The following is a 23048-nucleotide window of genomic DNA, read 5'->3' as shown; positions in this document are numbered from 1 at the left end:
TTTGCTTCATTGTTCTCTGCTCCCAAGATATGTAATTGTTCAGTGCGGGTTTTAGATTCCAAAAGAGGCGAGGGTGTGAAAAACAGCGCCGATTGTGGTGGGGGAGGGTATGGGGGTCCTCCCCCAGAAATTTTAGAACTTCGTTGCGCTTTGCTGCGTTGCCAATCGAGTTTTACCTCTCACAAAATCAGAAACCTGACATATACCAGTGTTGGAAATAGCAGCTGCGTCCCATATTTTTATATTATTCACGATTTAATTCACGATTAAGATTTCTGACTGAAGCCTAGAAAACACGCGGCATTTGAATATGAAACTGAAACACTTATTGTGCCAAGCTGCCTACACCAGTGGTTGGGATTGGCAGTGGTCAGTTCAGATGCAAAATTTGAAAGACAAAAGGTTATACAACATAAGATTAATGGGTACACGCGGTATATATTTAAGCATAGCCGCAGCCGTTTAGAGGCAGTTTAGGGTTAGGGATAGTGTTTCTGGTTGTCCACCGGACAATGTCTCAGACTGGTTAGGTTGTCCGGCGCAAATTCTTGGTTGTCTCGGACAACCGGACAACGCTTTATTTCGAGCACTGGTATGTAATGTAATGTTATGTAATAGATATAGATAGATGAGAGATATAGATATGTGTGTGTGATGTGTGTGTGGTGTGTTGTGTGTGTGTGTGTGTTATGAACGGAACTGTAGATCGGTGTTTTGCCTTTTTTATTTTTGAGTTTCCCACTCGGCTAATATTCACTTTACCGGGAGATTTTGTTCCGCCGAGCTTCCAGGCTGATTCCAAGTAATGTTTCACCTGCTCTACCCAATCCCCATAACATCTATGTTCATTTAGCCACAAGATGGTGAGCATCACCTGCCTTTCCTCCAGCTGTGCACAATTTATTGGTCTACTGCAGAGATGGCCTTCTCTGGGTCATTTATGCATGATAGTGTGCACAATCCTATTCAGAATAGTATTCCTAGTGGTAGAAGGATAGTTTGCCCCGGCGCTTATTTTCACAAATGATGTGGACCAAAAATTGACCATTTTCTTTGCCAATGTGTTTTCCAGAGAAGCAGCAATTGCAGTTGCAGTTGAAGCTACATGTGATTTTAACTATATATACGGTAATGGCTGTTGTCAAGGAAACCTCTCTTGGATGGCTACTTGATCACAATCTTCTCCTGAATCGGTGGCATGGAAGTGTGAATCAGAATGACGAACATTCAATTAATGGTATTATGAACAGCACTGGAACACATGAAAGTTCGAGTGGTACCGTAGGCTACGAATCCGATTCAAGATTATTTGCAATCAACTCAGCTTTCCTCCGAAAAAATCAACTTGGGAAGTGTAGCCAGCAAGCAAACGGTGATCCTGCTGAGTTTATGACTTGTCTGCGTGAAGTCCCGGTGGCTCGAGACCCTTCTTTATATGCATTTGCGGACAGGAAAGGACAGGCAGATAATACTTGGGATCCTGTCAGCAACTCTACTGTCTGTCGACTGTCATCTTTGGTCGGTGACGAGGAAGTCATAAACTCCACTGGGCTGGAGTCTAAGCAACATGTTAACCTGGGCATAGATGTAGCATCAGCTCATGGCGGATTGTGTCAGGATAAAAAAATGTGCTTACAAAAAGGAAAACTGCATAAGAAGGCACGTCGCAAGAGGAAGGTGCCACTCAATTCTGGGGAGGAAGCTGCACTGGAGTACCATGACAAGGTATTCTATTTTGTCTTTCTAGCGGAGTGAGTGTAAAAATGACATTCCACGTCTTTATGATTATTCATGTATAGTGAGCATCATTCTGTTTGATTTTTGATGGTTATGGTCACAATATAAGTCTGTTAAATGTTAATATGGGTGTGTCACTCTGAAATTAGAATAACCACGTGGTATTCCATTTAATGATTTTACTTGTTTAGAAAATATATATTAAACATGTTTTTCTTGTATGTTAGTTCATATCGTTTATCTCATTGTGTTGTAATTACAGATTAAAGGTTTTTTATTACAAGCGATGGAACAGCTTATGAATTATGTCAAAGGAAATGAGTTCTCTCTCACCAGGGAATCGTTGTATCATCAGCAAGAGGAAAGTGTTGTGCTAGTGCCCCATAAGCAAGCAGATTTCAACTCCAGATCAGTTCATGAGAGTGAGTGTATAACAACTTTTATACGTGGTTTTATCTTTTCAGCTTCATGAGCAAGGATGTTAAAATTTTTGGTGAAAGTGCATCTTATTGCATTGTAAGTTTGGTAGCAACATTGCCCAAAATTAAACATATATATATGCTTAAATGAATTTATGTATTGCTGATGGTGCCACGTGCTAAACTAGTGTTCTGCACCAGGGATAGGAAGTGATTCTCTATCCACCAGTTAGATTTCAATTATAAGGTAATGTTGACAAGTCTTGTAACATATTGTAGATGATGTGGACCCAAATGCTGAGGCCAGAGCAGCAGCCTTGATCGAAGGCCCTCGGTCAAAACTTATTGATGCCTGTAGACTGACAATGGAGAAATTCCCGCAGAGAGTACAACATTTTACTGGCAGTAATGTGCTCTTCATGTGTTCTTAGACAAAAATTATCTATTGCTAAAATTGTTCCTATTAGATATATGTGACCCGCTCCAGCATAATACGGACTAAGTTGCAAGTCATTGTTTTGAGTAATGAGCACGTACACATGTCAATGCTGAAAATGGCCTACCTGGACAAAAATGAGATTTTTACAAAAATAAAAGTCTTTTTTCAAGGACTTCTGACCGCTCATCCACGACTGGGCCCCTTACCCGGAACGCTTTATCTCAAAGGCTGCATATTCCGGAATACGTCGGTTTCCGATCTTCAACTTGCTGTAGATCGGTCAATTCTTTAGATATAGCCAAATATTATATATCATTTTAAAGGTAATTAAATGATCTATTCAGATATGCACATAACTCAATTTGTAGAATTTCCTACTTAATCCTGATTTTGCTGGAGCGGGTCACATATGTACACCAAGGTTCTCCAAGGACACTTATAGCCTGGTGGCCTATCGTCGAGCCCCGCCATCCTAAATATCATAGCCGCCATGCTGGTGTATACACAAGAAGTTCAAACAACGGTCTTAATGCTATGGGTACAGCAGTCCCACACACAAGTACAAACAGTCTCTCTATCCCTAACCCTAACACTAACTCTAAACCGACTCAGCTATCTTATATACTGCTATGTTATAGTACCAAAAGTAATCTATGGTGTATAACCTTTTGCTTTCAATATTTTGCATCTGAACTGACAATCAATCCCAACCAACTGGTGTAGGCTAGCTGGCACAATAATGTTTATTTTCATACTTCAAATCCGAGCGTTTTCTAGCTCATCAAGAAATAATTATTTTGAATTTTCCGATGGCTTTGCCCATGCAAAACAAACATTTTCACCCCACATGCAGTGCTTCAAATTTACACACAGAGTGTCCCAGATTGCATCTCAGCGCTTCTACAATTCAAACATTTTCCGGGGGGGCATGCCCCCGGACCCCCTAGCAGTGAGTAGCACCCCCATGCTATAATTTAAAAGCTTGGAGAACCCTGTACACAAGAAGAAATGCTGTGCTGAACACACAAATATGATATCTCAGAGTCCCTTCATGATTGCTATGCCTAATGATTGCATACAGGTATAAATACATAAATAGATTAATGTATAGCTATTAATACGATTCTGTGTATGTCTATGTGTGTACATCTAGGTGACCTAGGTGCTCTACCAGCAGTGGTTGACTGCCTCGTGACATACACAGGCACAAGACCATGCTTGGCCTGGTGGCTAGGCAGTGAGTTTATCATTCCTGCAAACTCTTCATTTCTTCTGTCTGACTTCAGTCGCTTGGAACCGCTTCTATCACGTAAGTGTGTTACATTTTTTTGTCCGAGTTGCACTTCGTTAAGTCTGTCATGTGGATTTCTTCTTCGTGTGAGATCTATGTTGTGATTTATATGGAATCTTACTGTTTGGTTGTTAACTTAATTGAGTAATTCTGGTCACCCATACTAAATAAGATAGTACCAGGAGTGAATAATAATAGAGGAGTATGACTCGCTCGAAATGCAAGAAATTAAACATTTCCATGCCCAAATTTACCTGCGATTTATTACGCATAACCCAACAAAGCTGACGTCAGAACTAGCGCTGTACATCCAAATTGCCCCCACACTTTACTGTGTATCGATATCTCTTCTAATTATATAGTTATAGCTACGAACATCAGACATGGTTTTAATTAGTAGAACCAATTAATCAAATTAGTAGTGGGCTCTGACCACTTGAAGTGCAAATAAACAGATGTCGTATGCCTTACAGTTATGTAAAATTATCCGGAATCAGAAGCGTTCATTTTTGGCGCCATTTTGGCAGTTTTTACAGTGTAAAATCGCGAGTTGCAAATCCCTGCCGAACCCCGCCAACAGCGTTATCACCGCGAGCTGCCTCTTTTTTACGCTAATGCGTGGGAATGTTAGCCACTTTGCCGTGTCAATGACTAAAACCATGTCTGACGTTCAAAGCTATAACTACATAATTAGAAGAGATATCCATACAAAGTAAAGGTGTTAGGGCAAATTGGATTTACAGCGCTAGTTCTGATGTCATTTTTATTGGATTTCACGTAATAAATCGTATGTAAATTTTGGCATGGAAACGTTAAGTTCCTTGTGTTTCAAGCAAGTCATACTCCTCTATTATTATTCACTCCTAATAGTACTAATTCACGGAATTTATATTACTGTTAATGGATTGGTTTATTTAATAATTAAAGGCAGGAAGAAATATGATTTGGTCGTGATGGACCCACCGTGGGAAAACAAATCAGTCAAGAGAATGAAAACGTAAGCCATCAGGGTTACATTTTTGCATTTAGTTATTATAGTAAACGTCATCTAAATTATAATACTAGCAAGGTCAATAAATTGTTTGGGGGACATCCTTTCACATTGTGCGATGTCAGCATGTAAAATAATTTTTACGCATCTCACATAGTGTTATCTAGGCATGTTGTCTGATGATCATCATGATTATTGTAGTTTGAAATGATATGGTTTTAGATATGGCACACTAACTGACTGGGATCTCTACAAGATACCAGTGTGTCGGCTCTGTGCCCCAGGATCTCTGGTGGCCGTGTGGGTGACTAACAAGCAGAAACAAATCAGGTTCGTAAAGGAAGAACTGTTTCTACATTGGAATGTGCAGTACATTGCCACCTGGCACTGGCTAAAGGTAATAGACCGTTTGGTTACCGATAGATTTATGTGACTTAGCAGCATTGATACACACAATGTTATATAATAATATATATATATATATATATATATGTAGCATGTAAAAATATAGTACAGTACACAATCTATTATCCGAAATTCTGAAAACTGAAAAGCTCCAAAAACTGAAGGTTTTTTCGTGGAGGTCGTCTGCACACCAAAGCTTGCGTTTGGCTGCACAAGGTTCACTGCAGAAATATTAATGTGTTTGGTATTACTCATACATATTGTACTGTACCGGTACAGCACTTGGCCTCATGAAAACTTGGGTTTTATTACTGGCTAGTTGCAGGATATACGGTATGTATATCTGTACTGTACTACCATTCCGAAATCTAAAAAAAAACCGAGTTCCGAAACGTATCTGGTCCCAAGGGTTTCGGATAATAAATTGTGTACTGTATATTGAAAAAGCGAGTCTACATACTCCAGGGCTCGAATTAAGCGACGAGAAGGCCAAGGCAATTTTTTTAGGGCATGTGAGAAATCGCCTTGAATTTTCTCTAAAATAGAAAGGCACCAAGGCAACTCTCAAAATTTGAGAAGGGCACCAAGGCACTTTTGTAAAATAAAGGAAAACTCATAACAAATTAGTACATCAACATCGTCTTGCTTTTAATGTACAAACAATATGCCCCAATTTAACTACCAGCCGAACACTGACCCCTGCTAGCCCACTCTGCCTAATGGAGTACAGTAACAGACGAAATTTTTACATTGCCCGCTATAGGAGCAAATAATTATCCGAGCTGGCGGTTATTATTCCCTTCGCGACTATCGTTTAACTATCTCATCATTGCACACTACCAGCAGCTACGCCGCACGTGTTATGTTTGATTCACTAAAAACAAAACTAGGCCAGTAGATTTAAAGCCCACCGAGGCAATGTACACAAAAGGGCAAGGCAGGTGACTGCCGTTCGCGTCGGGTTGGATTTTCAGGGGCCGTACGGCCGATTGATAGGGGCCCGACCGGCAAATTGCCGTCGGTGCGTCGCTCGTTCATTCTGAGCCTCTGCTACATACTCAATGAAGTTACTATGAACAGGAGTAAATAAAATAGAGTGCTATATTATATACTCCTGTTAAGAACCATGTTAGTTATCAGTGATTGATAGATCTCTATTTGGTTTACCTTGTGTACTATCCTGAAGTCACCTTGTTACCAGATAACATCACTTCAAATGTTATGCGTAATGTAAAATAAAATTATAGTGTTTGTAAATGTTTTACATTGTATTGTAATGTTTGTAAATGTTTTACATTGTATTGTAATGTTTGTAAATGTTTTACATTGTATTGTAATGTTTGTGTTAGTGGAAGTTGTACTGCAGTATGAATTAGAACTAATTAATTCTTATATCTTTAGGTGACAACCCAGGGAGAGCCTGTGTGTAATATAGAGTCTGAACACAAAAAACCATATGAACACCTCATTATTGGGATATGCACTTCACAAAACAGAGTGCGACACAGAAAAATGCTTGCAGGGAATGGTACTGGAATAAGAAAAACAGATAATGGAATGGAAGTTACTAAATGTGACATTGAAATGGAGGTCAATAGAATAGGAGTGGCAGAGAGTGGAATAGGAGGGACAGACGGCTCAATAGGAGTGGGAGACACTGGAATAGAAGTGACAGACAATGGAATAGGCATGGCACACAGTGGAATGGAAGTGGCACACAGTGGAATAGAACTTGCAGACGCCAATCGGAAAGCAGTAGACCAAGCAATGAGGTTTCCAGACAGGTGTAGTGCACCAACAGGCAGCAGAACCAGAGACAAATGTTCTCCCTGTGCAAACATTCCGGATCATCAAGTACTAGTCAGTGTCCCTTGCAGCATACACTCCAGGAAGCCTCCTCTCTCCGGTAAGACCATCAAAGTCAGATAGTACAAGGTACTGTACTGTTGGCTGTCTTATTTATCTGGCTGTTTGTCATGTTTTCAACATACACGTTATTAGGACGTTTTAGATGTGCTTTCAAAACGTTTTATGATAGAGTGTTGTTCACTGGTAGCATAACTTGACGTTATCTTGTGTTTTGTAGAAGTACTTAGGAAGTATGTAGCGCCTGGTTCCCAGTGTCTTGAGATGTTTGCGAGGAACCTGGTTCCAGGATGGACTTGTTGGGGTAATGATGTAAGTATAAATATCATTGTTATCTGTGTAATGCAAAACAGTTACCAAATCATTCTTTTTTAAAGATTTTCGAATGCAATAAATGCCATGTAATCAAAGCTGTTTGTTTAAAGGCTCACAATGCGCATCGAAACGCTAATTTCTCCAGTACTAGACTAGCAAATACTTCGTGTCATGCATAATCATACTACCTTATGGCAAAATAAACTCTAGTTCCTCCCATTTCACTGCGCGTTGTCTTATAGAAGGTATTTGAAAATACCTCCAATGTTGTTCAAATTCTCCGATGTTGTTGACAGTTTCCCCAATCAACCGTGCAGCGGTGCTGCGGTACAGCGGTACGGGCGCAGCAAAGATAAAAACATGTGACGTCACGTCACCACTTCGAGGCTATATTATTTGGCAAACAGTCGGCGTTTGCGCCAGAATGCCAGTTTTCTCACCTCTTTCTTGTGGGTTTTAAGCAAACGCGCAGTGAAATGGAAGCAACTAGAGTTTATTTTGTCATAAGGTAGTGTGATTATGCATGACACGAAGTATTTGCTAGTCTAGTACTGGAGAAATTAGCGTTTGGATGCGCATTGTGAGCCTTTAAGCAACTGGCAATTGTTTTATTATCATTAATTTATTTAATTATTGAGTGAGGAGAAACCACGAGCATATATGCTCATCAACATGCTATCTCTCTCTCATTGAACAAATCTTGTAATATTTCCGTGATTGATTAGTTGTGATGAAGGTTCAGGAGTAGAAATTATAACAATTGGGATTAACGGTTAAATTAGCGGACACTGCCCTCATATATAAGGAGGCAAGTAAATATACTACTGCAAAGTATAAGGGAGTCCGTTCCCTGAAATTAAAACTAAAGCTAGCATTTATGCATATACAATGCCCACAAAAAAAACAAATTGTATATTACTGTAGAATGCAATTTTAAAACCCTAAAAGCTGTATTGTGTTCAATTATATTAGATATTTGGTTATCTATATAGCACAATTTTCAGGTAGTGCGGACTCATGGGTATGTAAAATCTGGGATTTGAAAGGGATACATGACCCTCGGTTCCTTGCATATTTTCAGTTAAAATAGGTTTAACAAATTTCACTGTTCAATATTCATTGGGAATTTTTTTTTTTTAAGTCTTAAAACTAACGACTGTATCATTGCTTACAACGCCGGTGGCACCACTACTAGTACTAGCCCATTTGATTTCAAAGTTGTGCATTGCAACTTTTCAGCTGCAGACTAAAGTGCAAGGGTGTTTCTTAATATTAACTTAAGAGAAATATAGCAATATCTTATAAACAACTTTTAGATTCAGTTATAATATGGACGAATTTGTCCTAAAATAAATATCGTTCAGCTAATAGCAGTTGGGTATAAATATAATTGCACTTTTGTGATTAGACCTCGGTCTGTAACAAGCAAAATAAATTGGGAAAAGCGCAACTTTGTCAGGGTGGCAGCACAATCGTGAGGTGTTATGTCAGCAGCCAAAAATAAAGATTTTCGAAACTCACTGTTTCTTTATGACAAATGTGAATGCATGATTATAGAAATTTGTAGGTATATACTATTAATTTTGCACTTACTATCATAGTATACCCTAAAATTCTAGGGTGTTGTATCCCTTTAATTTCGACACCTAAAGGGTTTATGAGCAGTTATGGATTGGCCCAAAGCAATAAACAGGTCTGTTATTAGACCAGATGTGTTAAAAAAAAATTGCAGACAATTGACAGTCCTGTTATTTCCATTTAGTTGTAGAATTTAGTGAACCTAATTAAATTTCTATTTAAAACTGAGCCTGTTGGTGAAATACACATTTATTATTTTATTTCTTTTTTTCATTACAGTCATACATCCAATATATTTGATATATTTGCAACTACCTGCCCTAAACCCCTAGGCAGGTAGTTGCAACCCCTAGGTATGCAAAACTAGTTCCATTTTGCATATGATTATGTGGTGAAAATAGGCTCCCCCCCCCTACACCCCCATATTTGTTCAACTTTTGTCTTATGGTAATAATTCTGTGTGCAGTTACTAGGAATGTCAAAGAATTTATACAATCACGTTGGACCCTTTGCATATTAGAGTAACTGCATGACGTTTATGATCATATAATTACAGTGATTCTATAATTTCCAAAAATATGTTGTACGTTTTGTATGTTTGTTATAGTGTGTACTTTTGAGCAATTTGTTGAATCATGAAACATTATACACAGATAAAATAGGTTTAAAAAAACTACACTACATAAAAATTTGTAGGGTTCAATATTCATCAGAAATATTTTTTTTAATGTTTTAAAACTGACGGCTAGACCGTTGCTTACAACGGCGGTGGCGCCACTGAAAGCGCATCCACTAAAATGTTGCGCAAAGCAACGTTTCGGCTGCAGGCTACAGACCGAGGGTGTTTCTTATTTTTTAATTTAAGAGCAGAAGGATTGTAATATCTTATAAACGACTCTTAGTTTCAGATATAATATGGACGAATTTGTCCTAACATAAATATCGTTTGGTTAAATAGCATTTAGGTATAAATATAATTGCACTTTTGTTATTAACCCTCGGTCTGTAACGTGCAAAATAAATTGGCAAATGCGTAACTTTTCAGGGTGGCAACACAATCGCAGGTGTCATGTCAGCGCCCAAAAATGAAGATTTCGAAATTCAATGTTGTTTTATGACAAACGTGAATGAATAATTATAGAAATTTGTAGGTATATGCTATTATTTATGCATTTACTATCATAATATACTATAAACTTCTAGGAAAAAGTATCCCTTTAAATGCACCTATTTGTAAATGCAGAGAGTTATTTGTTGCATTACGTTATTAGCTCGCATTGACATTGTCAAGATGAGCTATTGCCATGGGGTGTCGTCGGTCGTAAGTCCGTCTGTCCGTCTGTCCGTCTGTCAACATTTGGCTAATGTCAACGATAACTCAAGAAACGTTTGACCCACATGTTTTAAATTGCATGCAGTTGTTACTCCTATGGGAGAGGTTTGAACGTCCTATTTTGGAGCACGCCAGTCGACCTACTTTCGAGCCACGTCCACTTTTTGGCAAAAATGGAAATGGCCATAAGTCAGTTCAGGTTCAATGGATTTTGCTCATTTCTAGTATGTGAATGAATAAGGACTGGCCCCAAAACATATCACACGGGTTTTGATATTTTTTAATATCATGCAAATTAGGTAGATTTTGGCAATTTCACTATGCATTTCAGTGTCTGCCTATGGTCAACGATAACTCAAGAACCATATTTCAAATTGTATACAGTTGTTACTCCTATGGGAGAGATTTGAACGTCCTATTTTGGGGCACGCCAGTCGACCTACTTTCGAGCCACGTCCACTTTTTGGCAAAAATGAAAAAGGCCATCTAAATTCATTCGATTTTGTTAAATTTTGGTATGTGAATGTGTAAGGCTAGCCCCAAAACAGTTGTTACTCCTCTGGGAGAGATGACAACGTCCTAGCTATTACGTTTATTTCGTCTAACTGGTTAACAACTCTACAATCATACCTATATACGTGTAATATTGTGTTTTAGATTCTTCGTTACAGTAATTTGACTGGAATATTTTATTGTTTTTATTTGCGCGATATTCGAAAACCAAAATGGCGATCATTTAGGTGTAGCGCCATCTCTTGTCAAGATTTCAGACTTTCAGATCTGAAACATTTATTTTCGCATCAAAACTTATGCATATATATCATTATCAAGAGTATATAATTATAATAGGAGATATGCTATATCATGGGAGTTCTCCCATATATACTCTTGCTTTATATATCCCCCCTCCCTCTTCTATCACACTCAAGGTGAGCTACAGTGTCATCACTTTCATTTTTTATAGGTACTGAAATTTCAACACGTTGATTATTTCGTGAAAAAGCCTCTTGAGGTCAAGCAGGATGACCATGCCAGAATTGAGGAATCTACGAAATCGTAGTGCAAGTCGTGAGTTCAAACTACATACTGCTTGTCTGAAGCATGGATGTAGTTTTCAAGAAAAACTTCCCCCTACGTTGTGTCTTGTTGGTGGGTCCATGTGGGCATGCCTGCAAGCGTAGGCCTGCAGCCTAGGAGCAGAACACTAATTCTGTGCACTCTACTTTGGAAGCACTGAGGGTGTGGATTCAGTGTGAAAAGTCGGGCATGCGTAACATCAATATCTGCCTGTCCTTATGCGACCATGCTGGGAGCTGTTAGCAGGTGATGCTCGCTAAGCAGGTAACATGTGCAGCGGCTCACGGCCGAACACAGGTGCTGCGACAGGCGCGGGAGACAAGAGAGCATCTGCCGATGGGTTCACCTTGATCAGTCGAGTGTGTCGACAGTGCGCTGCAGGGCAAGTCAAGTTGACCTGTCTGCCTACACATGTTCTGCGTGGCTCATCGCCCACCCAAACCCACACCTACTTTACGTGCGTTAAGGCGAACAATACCTGGCAATCCGGTTTCGTTGTACCTCCTAGCCCAGTGTGCAGGCAGACGGGCAGCATTGCTTGCAGGTCAGCGCTGGATGCTTGTGCTGTGCTGCAGTCTGTGAGCTCTCCACCTCGTATGATTAGCAATGGCTGCATAGGTGGGAACTACCGGATATCTATTGGACCAACGGACATGGAAGCGTTTATGCAATAAGTACAGGTGAGTGGTAGAGCAGTGAGAGTGCTGACACCAGCTGCTGATCCCTGTTGAAGTAACGTAGTAGCTGTAGTAGGCGGTTATGCTATGTCCTTGCTTGAAGGCTGGGCGACTCTGCTCAGTGCAGGTTGAATTTGTCATGATATAATCAGGAGTCTATCATATTGATCTATGGATAGACTCCTGATATAATCATCGTAGTGTTCATAGGTTCATGGTATCAGAGTTAGGGAAATGTGTGCAATCCACATGTGATTTTGTCATTTCGGATGTGTGCTATAATTAAATTGGTCAATCCATATTGTGTGGTAAGTTTAAAGGTTTTAGTGTACATAGGTTTTGTCACAAACGTTAGCATTTCTCAATCACTGCGAAATATTACTGTAGTGAGAACCTGCATCCAACCCTCATATAGTGTTTACTGTCTGTCAACGAAACCAATATATATAGGGTCCAGTTCAAACCAAATGGATTTAAAATCAGGTTCAGTAGACTGTACCAGCTAGACACCTGCTATGCTCTGTAGAATTTTATAAGTCTAGGTATGTAGAAGGTGAATACCCCCAGGCCAATGAACGTAAACCAAAGCGAACAGACTGAGCAAGAGTAATATGTATAGTTTCTGTAGGGCCACTTGAGTCGACTGCCAAGGTTAAAAACGCAGCACCATGTTTTACATAAAAAATGTTCTTCTAATTGTCGTGTCTTAACGAGATTAAATGTAGGTCAGCAGGATCCTATGTTTGTGTGTGTGCGTGCGTGCGAGCCTGTGCGCGCGTGTGTATATTGGGGCTCATCGGGTCTATGTCCCCCAGGGTACATGGGTTTGATCCGGTATACCGGAACGTACCCTGGTAACTATCTGACATGGTTAGGGTTAGGGTTAGGAGTAGGCGTAGGCGACTCCCTAGACTCGTTAGTGGAGTAGGCGAGGTACGGTCCGGCATATTAGATAGTACCAGGGTACGTTCCGGTATACCGGACCGTACCCAGGGTACGTTCCGGCAGTACCCTTGGGGACATAGACCCTCTCAGCTATACTAGGTGAAAGCTAGCAGGTTTTGTATGCAGTTGTTCTATGGTACATTTACCACCTGGCTGCACGTAATTACAGTGTCCTGTGAAACATGCGCTGGCGCATGTTTAGTTTAAGCAGGCTGTTCACGAAACACGCCATAGAACATTTCTTTAAATGTTTGTGTCCGTGTGTGCATGTCTGCACGTGTGTGCATGTCTGCACGTGTGTTTGTGCGTCGGTGTGTGCGTGTGTGTATGTGCGGGCATGTGTAACAATCTATAATGTTTGTAAGTGTATCGGTAGCATGCGCAGGGATGCCTCGGAGGCAACATTTTGTCATGGTGTACGGCTGCGTGCTTTTTTGAATATTCAGGCTGCGTGGGATTTGGTGAAGAATTTCGAGATAGAAAGTGTTGGCAATTGGCTTTAATAGCGTTCTGCTAACGGAGTGAATGCTAAGACGCTTGCATTAGGCACGGAATCTCATCGGTAGCTTTAGCCCGACCAGGTTCTACGACCGCCTCGTCATAACATTGTAAACATATCGCCACGCCGTAATAAGCTGCGTGGTTAATTATTGTGGCGCTGGTGGCATCAGCACTGCGCTTGCTTGTCCGCGCTTGTTGCTTGTTGCGGCTCTTCCGCGAGCTGTGCGCCTGAGTCATGATGTCTAGGTGTGGTTGTAGAGGGCGTGTACTAGAGCCAGTTGTAGGTAGATCCGGCGTCTGTGTGCGTGGGTGGGTGTGTACAGCGTGGGTGCGTGCGTGGGTGTGTACAGCGTGGGTGCGTGCGTGCGTACGTGCGTGCGTGCGTGTGAACGGGGTGGCGACTATCCATCTGAGTGTAGGTGCGTGTGCGGGACAACGCGTGCAGAGCTGTACTCTTTTCTCTACTCCGGTAGATTCTCTTCTGTCTTTCAACATAACAAATGGTCGATCGTAGCTTCAATATGTTATGTTCATTTTCAGAATTCACTGTCATATAGATATTTTCACGGAGCAATATAATTCGCGGGTATGTTGAATGTTTGATTCGCATGCCCTCCCCTATTTCATTTGCCACTCCCAACTCAAGCCCCATCGACGGAACCATCACGCAGAGCTTTCTTAGTATCTTACCTACATCTATTATTACTGGCCTTACTAGCTGTTATAGATTGCTTGCGCGGGCACATTCAGGTCTTCTACAGTCACGAACATAATACTTGAACTAAGCTCTCGCTACAAATACTGCTCAGGGACGGCATGCCATCGGGCGAGAGACGCGGCCCAGATAAGAACAGCGCAGGCAAAGTTTTGCCGCGAGGTCTCTCTGGTTCGGCACAAGCAGTTTCTACACGCTATTCACATTCCGTCAGACATCCGTGCAGAGAACGTGAGCGTTGTCGTGGTGCGGCGATGATATATAGCGTCTTAGATGTGGATTACACGCTGCTATGCAGTTACGCCCGGTGTTTTAACAACCTGCATCTACGGTATGGTTGAAACTGGAGCATGCTGACAACCCGAGGAGTGAATGTTTTTATCTCCCTGATATCGGTTGTGAAGTTGCAGCTAGAGGTGCCATGTACGACGGCGTGACAGCTGTGCAGTGACGTCATACTAACGACGAGATGCGTCACATTGGCCTTTATGCGAGTCGTTCCCCCGCGTACATCTGTACAAAGCAATACGACTTAATGGCTCATCGAATCCACTCAAACACCACTTTACCAAAATCACGCAATAATTGCGTTCCACGTAAGCGCCGAGGACAGGTGTAGCCAAGTACACATGGCTGGATCGGAGTCATGTATACTTGCACATGGGGTAAGGAGGGAGACCCGTGCTTGCTATGTAGTTGATCCGACAGGGAGTGGGCACGGAGGGGACCTGTGCTTGCTATGTGGGTTGAGGGGGTGGGTAGGCACGGAGGGGACCTGTGCTTGCTATGTGAGTTGAGGGGGTGGCTGGGTACATAGAGAGAGACCTGTGGTTGCTAGGTGGGAAGAGGGAGTGGGTCAGACCGGGATGGAATCTGTGCTTGTTATATGGGACAGTGAATAGATGGGAGATGGGGAGGTGTGTGCACTATGCGTGGGGTAGGAAATTTCTAGAATGCCTTGTATGGTCGGGAAGTCTGTTCAAATAGTGCTTTTATACTATAAAATTTATAGAATGTCAAACGAGGAATGATTGAATCATAACAGCACGTTATCCTATTCGGTTCGAGAAATATAGCGCAATTACGTAGCACACGAAATCCAGAACTGGAGTAGTAAAGAAACGTGGAGGTTTTTTCGAGGCAAGGCCAATCACCCCTTCCTCTGTCCCTCACCCACATCTGCACTGCCGTGGTATGTTTATTCTATCACGGTACATGTGTATCTTGGAATGGGGCAAACAATGTGCCAAAGTTACCCCAGTAGTCGAAATCGGGTGACAATGGAGGGACTGTGTGGCTTTTTGAGGGTTAGGTCAGTCGAAAGGTTTTGCTCCGTGCACGATTGTCAAAGGGGTCATTATATGTTTCGGTCGGACGGTTGTACTCGCATTGCTTTGTCATCTATTTAACCAGATATGCTTGGTGTCCACATACGCATTTTCCAGCATATTGGACTTGTTTGCCACCAGCACAGCTATATATGTATGACTGGCCAATGACAGCTAGTAATTACGGTTGGAGGGGGAGGGTTACCATACGTTTCTAACGTCGCTGCAGGGCACTCTCATTACACGATGCAGCCATTATTATTAGGGTGTCGTAAAGTGGCAGAACGGCTTTGCAAATCGATACGCTTGGAACTTTCGCATCCCCCTCACCCCTCTCTCTTTCTCTCTTTCGTTCGCGCTCTCTCTCTCTCTCTCTCTCTCTCTGTTTTTACTCTCTCTTAGTCTCTTTCTTTCTCTCACGCCCCCTCTCTCTCTCGTTCTCTCCTTTCGCCCTCTTCCTCCTCCCCTTTTCTCACTTTCTCGATCTCCCTCTACCTCTCTCTTAGTCTCTTTCTTTCTCTCACGCCCCCTCTCTCTCTCGTTCTCTCCTTTCGCCCTCTTCCTCCTCCCCTTTTCTCACTTTCTCGATCTCCCTCTACCTCTCTCTTAGTCTCTTTCTTTCTCTCACGCCCCCTCTCTCTCTCGTTCTCTCCTTTCGCCCTCTTCCTCCTCCCCTTTTCTCACTTTCTCGATCTCCCTCTACCTCTCTCTTAGTCTCTTTCTTTCTCTCACGCCCCCTCTCTCTCTCGTTCTCTCTTTTCGCCCTCTTCCTCCTCCCCTTTTCTCACTTTCTCGATCTCCCTCTACCTCTCTCTCGCTCTCTTCCTCCATCTCTCTCTCTCTCTCTCTCCCGGTTGCCCTATAGCTACTAGCTCTTTATTAGAGGTTGCTGACCAGCGTACGCCTGTCCTGCCATAGCTAGTTGCTTTTCTGAATGTTATGAGGCTGCGGGCTCGTTGCTTTGCTATTATAGCCTATTATGAGGCGGCAGTGATCAGCGAAGCATGGTTAACAACCGCAACCGTGACCTCATGCATCCCTCTTGTACCTTGCTCCATCATCGGAAAACACTTCCTCATTTTATGGTAAAGATAGGGTAGCAATTACGCAGTGCGTTTCGCGCTGTTGCTCTCTCCGAGAAATTACACGTGTAACCGAGGGTCAGTTCCCAGATTTCACGAGGGTCTGTGAAGGAGAAAATAGGTTGAGAGCGCAAAGCACCGAGAAGGAACCACAAGATATGAACGTCTCTTATCGTATTGTATTTTATCAACGGCTGCTACAGCTGAATACCAGTTCGTTGCTGTCAAGTAGTATTTTTTCGCACCACTGTTCGGTTAATACAATAATCGCATGCCCCAACAATCCAGCCTATTTGTGTTACCTGGCCTCAATGCCCATCTCTGTTATTTAGACGTTGGTGTTCACGCATAGGTACAGGCTTTTCTGTTTTCAGAATTACTCTTTGTGTTGAGTAGGACCTAATCTTGATCGCTCCTCCTCGTCTCCATGCAGTAAATCTGAGGAGGAAATCTAGCTATTCACACAGACACCCACGCTAATCATTGGGTGTATCGCGTGAGCACGCCCACCCAAAAGAGCATTATACGTGGCGGACTTTAACGATGATTGGGATGAAACCCTATTTTATACGAAACCCATGTGGCGTGTTTCATTGTGGACTGCGTCCACCGTCAGAGTTTACCAGAGACTACTCAGACTAGACCACCTGAATACAACCCTCCGGCGCCATCCCCAGGACCAACCTTGTTTAGGAAAAATTACAAGGATATCTGCACCTAAACACTATGGAATCAGGTGTTATGAACCTAGGCATCCTAATCTCATGTTGGATAAACAGCGATACAAACAGGAGCGGTGTCTAATGTCTGTATAGTAGTTCCTTATTAGCCTTTATTAATTTAGTGCGTTTTTGTGTGATGTGGGTTAACAGAGGGTTCTGATTGGGTGGGCACCTCTAAATCTAGGTGAACAGTAAATGGACCATTTTTATCTTCTCGCTAAATATCTCCATTTCTTACTAACTTATGTTAATGAAACGCTAATCTTACTGTTTCCGCACGCATGCTACGTAAAATTCGGCATAAAAATCGGGGGTGGGGGAACTAAATGCGTGGTAATTGGTGAAATAATTAGGCTTTTTCGCGCAAGGATAATTTCTAGACGGAAATCAGGCGTCACGGCAGGCGGTCAAAACGCCACAAAAAACTTTTTCGCGCTTCTACGCTAAGCGATCATTCCACGCTTCTCGCTAATATTATATATAAACTCCCCCATTGGGAGACCATCTTACGGTACCGATAGCATCTCTCGCCACGGCGTCGTCTGGACCGTGTTGGCAGCATCGCACATTAATCCCATCGTGTCTCTCATCTGTCATGCGATGCGGCCCCACCCTGAACATCTTTATCTCGACTGCCGAGATACTCGTTTCAGAGAGCTGAGCCGCGGCTGCCTGTCGTGAGTGGCATTCCAATGCTTCCAATGCCATTCCAATGCGGGTACTCCCTCCTATTCATTGCTGTACCCGGAGAGACTGCAGTCAAACGGAGGCGAGGGTGTGGGGCGTAAGACGGTGGCTGCAAGCTTTCGTTGCCAGTTTGATAAAGGGCGTGTGCTAACATGCAGTTATCATGTAAAATGTTCGTAAATGAGTGGAGTTTGCCAAATGCTGTAATATATTCGTGTTATGACGTAAAGAGAACATTTATTAGCAGCAGGAGTAAATGAGTAAGCAGGTGTGTAAGTGTGTGTGCGCGCGCATGCTTACGTTTGTAAATGTGCGTGAGCGTGCGTGTGTGTATGCGCGCGTGCATTTTGTTATGAAGTACCTATTCATTGTGTATTTAATCAGACAGGTTACTGTGCATATAACAGCACGCGTGACACACACACACAATGAGATATGTGTGTTACATAATGTTGGCTGAGGAGTGAAGTAGGTTAAAACCGTGCATCGTTGTACATTGTTACGTAAGTAGAAATGCCAAGTGTAGGTATTTGGGTCAGCCGAGATGAGAGTCACTTTTGGGGAGAGGCGTCGGCGAGGTTGAAAGAACTGGTAACGCCGTTATCTTGGGTGTTATTATGCCACTTTTCCTCCGGTTATGTGACAAGCTTAGCTAACTTCACTAACGGCCCTTAACTTCTCTGCGCGTATATATACCTGCACCCACGAAATCCTGTCATCCGTTTGCTAAAATTGGTGGTAACGACCGCTTTAAGCCGTTTTTTTAGTAATATTCGATTAATATAAAAAAAATCGTCGTAAAACGTATTTGATGCCACACTAAAATGTATGCATGTTTGCCCGATCACAACACAATACGTCGCTTCTGTAATGAACTTTACTCTACCGTTCTGTACGTACTTCCTATACGTGTGCATCAAGAGTAGATAATATAACATTATTATGTTATATTATATAATAACATATATTATGTTATATAATAACATATAACACATGTTATTATCTACTCTTGGTGTGCATCCATTGATAATTCATGCCTACAGGCACGCGCACATCCACGTGTGCATGCATGCATGGCCGGCAATGTACGCGAACTATTACCGACAGCGCTTTGTATACCCGTCTCGATATATACAACACCACGTCGTATAATTAATGTCGCCAGCATACTCGATACATATTTTCGCCGGTAATTTGTACTTCCAGGTAGTTGGCGTTGGTGACGCGCAGCAATCTGTTACACCATCTGCATGTTTTCGCTTGCTAATGCTATACGATGTTGCCCTCCAATAGTATTTCGGGAAAGTCGATAGAAAGACCTGCTGCCGCATATACAGTAGATTCTCTTACTTATTATTCCAGCTCGGCAGCCGTCTTTCCAAACGTTGTGTTCTAGACTCAGGATATCAATTGACAGTTATGAGCAATAAAAAACACCTCACCTCATCTAAACCTCGTAACGTCACATTGACGTGGAAAGAAATCTCTCTTATGTTTATTTTTGTCATACTCGACTGGCGTATTGCTATTTTCGTAGCCGATAAACCAGTTTAGTGGGCAAAACTAGCTGTGTTACTTGTTGGCTGCCAGTGGATGCGCAGGCTGGTAAAACCTCAGTAACAATGCTTATACGTCACAGCTTTTATCACCTTAAGTGCATTATAATGTAATTACCTGTGTACAGCTTTAATTACCTTAATTACCATTAACGGTAAACCATAGCTGGTGCAGTCTCTGATCACCTTCATCTTAGAGGGGTCATGTGACGTTTTCATTCCATTTTCATTTTCGTGTTGCACCTTTCACACGTATACATTTAGAGACATTACATTCATTTGTATCCAACCTATCGCAGTGCGGTGAATAACTTTTAAATTCGATACTTTTTACGTGCGTGCGCCATACTATGCGTCAACTAACAATTCTTGCCGATTTTATATGCGCCATGACGTAATCGTCTCCTGCGACTGTTTCAGACGACACACATCGCAGACATGCTCGAAATCGATGGACATAAGCGTTACCTGCCGCCGCCGCCGGGGCGCGAGGGCGGGGGCACGCTGCCGCACCGGCCGCCAGGTGGCAGCGACTACTCGAACCGCGTGCGCGGCCACTCGGACGACATGCACGAGTGGTCGATCTACCGGCAGAACATCAACGCCGGCTTCGTCGACAACGCGCTGCGCAACAAGCGCACGCGGCCATACCCGTATGGCGAGTTCCGCCTCGACCCGACCACCATCTCGACGCTCATCCACGCGCAGAAGGTCGACTCAAAGCTCGCCGTGTCGCGCGGCGACGGCGTCGACGCCGACATGCTCATAAACTTTGGGCTGCCGCGCCCCGGCGTCGGCCGCAGCCGCTACTACTCGACGGACGTGATCCAGGGCGGTGGCGGGGGGATGGAGGAGAGCAACCTGCGGCGCGCGCGCAGCCACCCGGAGAACGTCGTCGTCGGCGACGGCGCTCAGGGCCGCGTCGCGAGCTCGCAGTACGACGTGCGGCGCGGCGGCGGCGGCGGCGGACGCTTGCCGGACGGGCGGCGCCCCCGCGCGCACAGCGTCGACGACATGCTGCTGGAGAAGGAGTACCGCTACTACGGCGATCAGCAGCGCGGCACGGCGAGCGCGTACGGCGGATTCACGCGCGACCGCTCGCCGAGCCCCGGCGGCCGCCTCAGCGCGCAGCGACGCACGCAGAGCGCGTACGGCGGCCTCGACGACGCCCGCCGCCAGGAAGCTGCGCGCGGCTCGCCGGACTACCGCAGCACGGCGAACCTGGTGCCGAACGCGGAGCCGATCAGCAACGCGTACGAGAAGCGGCAGCAGCACGACGCCGCCTTCGAGCAGACGAACGGCGGCGGTCGCTACGACGACTGGACGCTGTCCAAGGGCGCGGTGACGCCCGTGCCGATCGGCCGCATGTACGCGCGCAACGACTGGTACTGGGACAAGTACCCGCCAACGGGGGGATACGGCGTGTACGACATCGGCGACGTGCCGGACGCGCAGCTGTCGCAGTACCCGCACCTGCAGCTGCGCGACGTCACGTCCGAGGTGCACACGAGCAGCTGCTGCTGCTGCTGCAAGACGAAGCACGTCGAGCGCGCCCTCGACGGCATCACGTTCGAGCTGCACGGCGGCGAGCTGCTCGCGATACTCGGCAGCCCGCGTAAGTCTCGCCCACCCAGCCCCCAGCCAGCCCGCAGCCCTGCCTGTTTGTGCCGCGTGTAGTCTACATGCATGTACACAGGTGTGTGTGTGCTGTCTACATGCGTGTGCTGTCTACATGCGTGTATACAAGGGTGTGACATTTACACGAGTGTACGCAGGCATGTGACATTTACACGAGTGTACGCAGGCATGTGATGTTTACACGAGTGTATGCAGGCATGTGACGTTTACACGCGTGTACGCATGCATGTGACGTTTACAGGCGTGTACGCAGGCATGTGACGTTTACACGCATGTACGCAGGCATGTGACGTTTACACGCGTGTACGCAGGCATGTGACGTTTACACGCGTGTACGCATGCATGTGAGGTTTACAGGCGTGTACGCAGGCATGTGACGTTTACACGCGTGTACGCAGGCATGTGACGTTTACACGCGTGTACGCAGGCATGTGACGTTTACACGCATGTCGCAGGCATGTGACGTTTTTTACACGTGTACGCAGGCATGTGACTTTTACCGTTTACATGCATGTACACAGGCAAGCTCATGTACTGTTTACACACCTGTAAGCATGCGTGTACTGTTAATAAGTATGTAAGCATGCGTGTATTGTTTACACTAGTGTACACATGCACGTTTTGTACTCTTTCAACTCGTATATATGTACATTCTGTTCACAAATGTATACAAGCATATTCTGTTTACGAGTGTATAGACACGCATGCTTGCTGATCGAACTTTTTACATGTATAACTGCAATCCACAGCATATAAATATGTATGTTATGTAGCAACACACAAGTCCAATGACAACTCCTATACATGCAAGTACTGCAGACTAGTCTACTAACTCCCCTCATGCACTATCCCCGTGCACACCCACACACCAAGTTGCTAACTGACCGGGAACCCGTTGTCAGAAACGAAACAAGTAGTTCTAAAATGATTAGAAGTGCATGGATAAGTCTGAAATGCCGTTACTTTTTCACGTCGCTTCCCTACGACACGAGGTCATAACTATCCACGATGTTTCCTGACAACGAGCCACAGCCTGACAGCGTCTCTGCTACGCTCTCTCTACCTCCGCAGATTCGGGCAAGACGGCGCTACTTGAGATGATGTCCGGTCATCGGCCGCCGGGCCTCAGGTATTTCGGCGAGGTGGTCGTCAACGGCGTGCTGCTGCAGCTGAAGCACCTGCGCGAGACGGTCGCGTACGTGCGCAAGGAGGACCTGCTCATCTCCTACCTCACCGTCGAACAGTTCATCACGCTCTTCTCGCGGCTCAAGTACTCGCGCAGCTCGTCGGCCGGCGAGCGCCGCAAGATGGTAAGCCGATCGCGCGCGTGCGCCGCTGCTGGTGCTGCGTGCTCACTGCCCTGCCCTTGTTCCAGCCCCACACTGCTGCTCCGATCCCAGCCCCACACTGCTGCTCCAGTCCCAGCCCCCACACTGCTGCTCCGGTCCCAGCCTCCACACTGCTGCTCTAGTCCCAGCCTCCACACTGCTGCTCCAGTCCCAGCCCCCACACTGCTGCTCCAGTCCCAGCCCCCACACTGCTGCTCCGGTCCCAGCCCCACACTGCTGCTCCAGTCCCAGCCCCCACACTGCCCCGCCCCAGCCCCCACACTGCCCCGCCCCAGCCCCCACACTGCCCCGCCCCAGCCCCCACACTGCCCCGTCCCAGCCCCCACACTGCCCCGCCCCAGCCCCTACACTGCCCCGCCCCAGCCTCCACACTGCCCCGCCCCCTGCCCCCACACTG

At 44.6% G+C, this 23048-nt stretch overlaps 2 protein-coding genes across 3 annotated transcripts in view; both read left to right on the top strand.

Moving 5' to 3' along the window:
- The first annotated feature begins 865 nt into the window (after window positions 1-865).
- On the top strand, window positions 866-20626 carry LOC106808932 (methyltransferase-like protein 4). Of its 2 annotated transcripts, XM_014811854.1 has the most exons (10): window positions 866-1725; window positions 2000-2159; window positions 2436-2561; window positions 3749-3904; window positions 4814-4883; window positions 5100-5274; window positions 6684-7188; window positions 7369-7460; window positions 11339-12131; window positions 20085-20626. In XM_014811854.1, the coding sequence occupies exons 1-9, from the start codon at window positions 1060-1062 to the stop codon at window positions 11432-11434; spliced, it is 2046 nt and encodes a 681-aa protein (XP_014667340.1). In that variant the 5' UTR covers window positions 866-1059; the 3' UTR covers window positions 11435-12131; window positions 20085-20626. The 2 variants fall into 2 exon arrangements, with proteins under 2 accessions (XP_014667340.1, XP_014667341.1); XM_014811855.1 differs by lacking the exon at window positions 2436-2561.
- Window positions 18622-23048, top strand: part of LOC106808918 (ABC transporter G family member 2-like) — a gene marked incomplete in the record, with an annotated part of 13194 nt that continues 8767 nt past the window's right edge. The window contains 3 exon segments of the mRNA XM_014811835.1: window positions 18622-18699; window positions 20085-21279; window positions 22374-22612. Coding sequence (XP_014667321.1) covers window positions 18622-18699; window positions 20085-21279; window positions 22374-22612 — 1512 coding nt within the window.

This window comes from Priapulus caudatus, unplaced genomic scaffold (assembly GCF_000485595.1).
Source record: "Priapulus caudatus unplaced genomic scaffold, Priapulus_caudatus-5.0.1 Scaffold314, whole genome shotgun sequence".
In the NCBI taxonomy this organism is placed as follows: domain Eukaryota; kingdom Metazoa; phylum Priapulida; class Priapulimorpha; order Priapulimorphida; family Priapulidae; genus Priapulus; species Priapulus caudatus.
The sequence above is the reverse complement of the archived record's forward strand: the minus strand, read 5'-3'. Positions and strand labels throughout refer to the sequence as shown.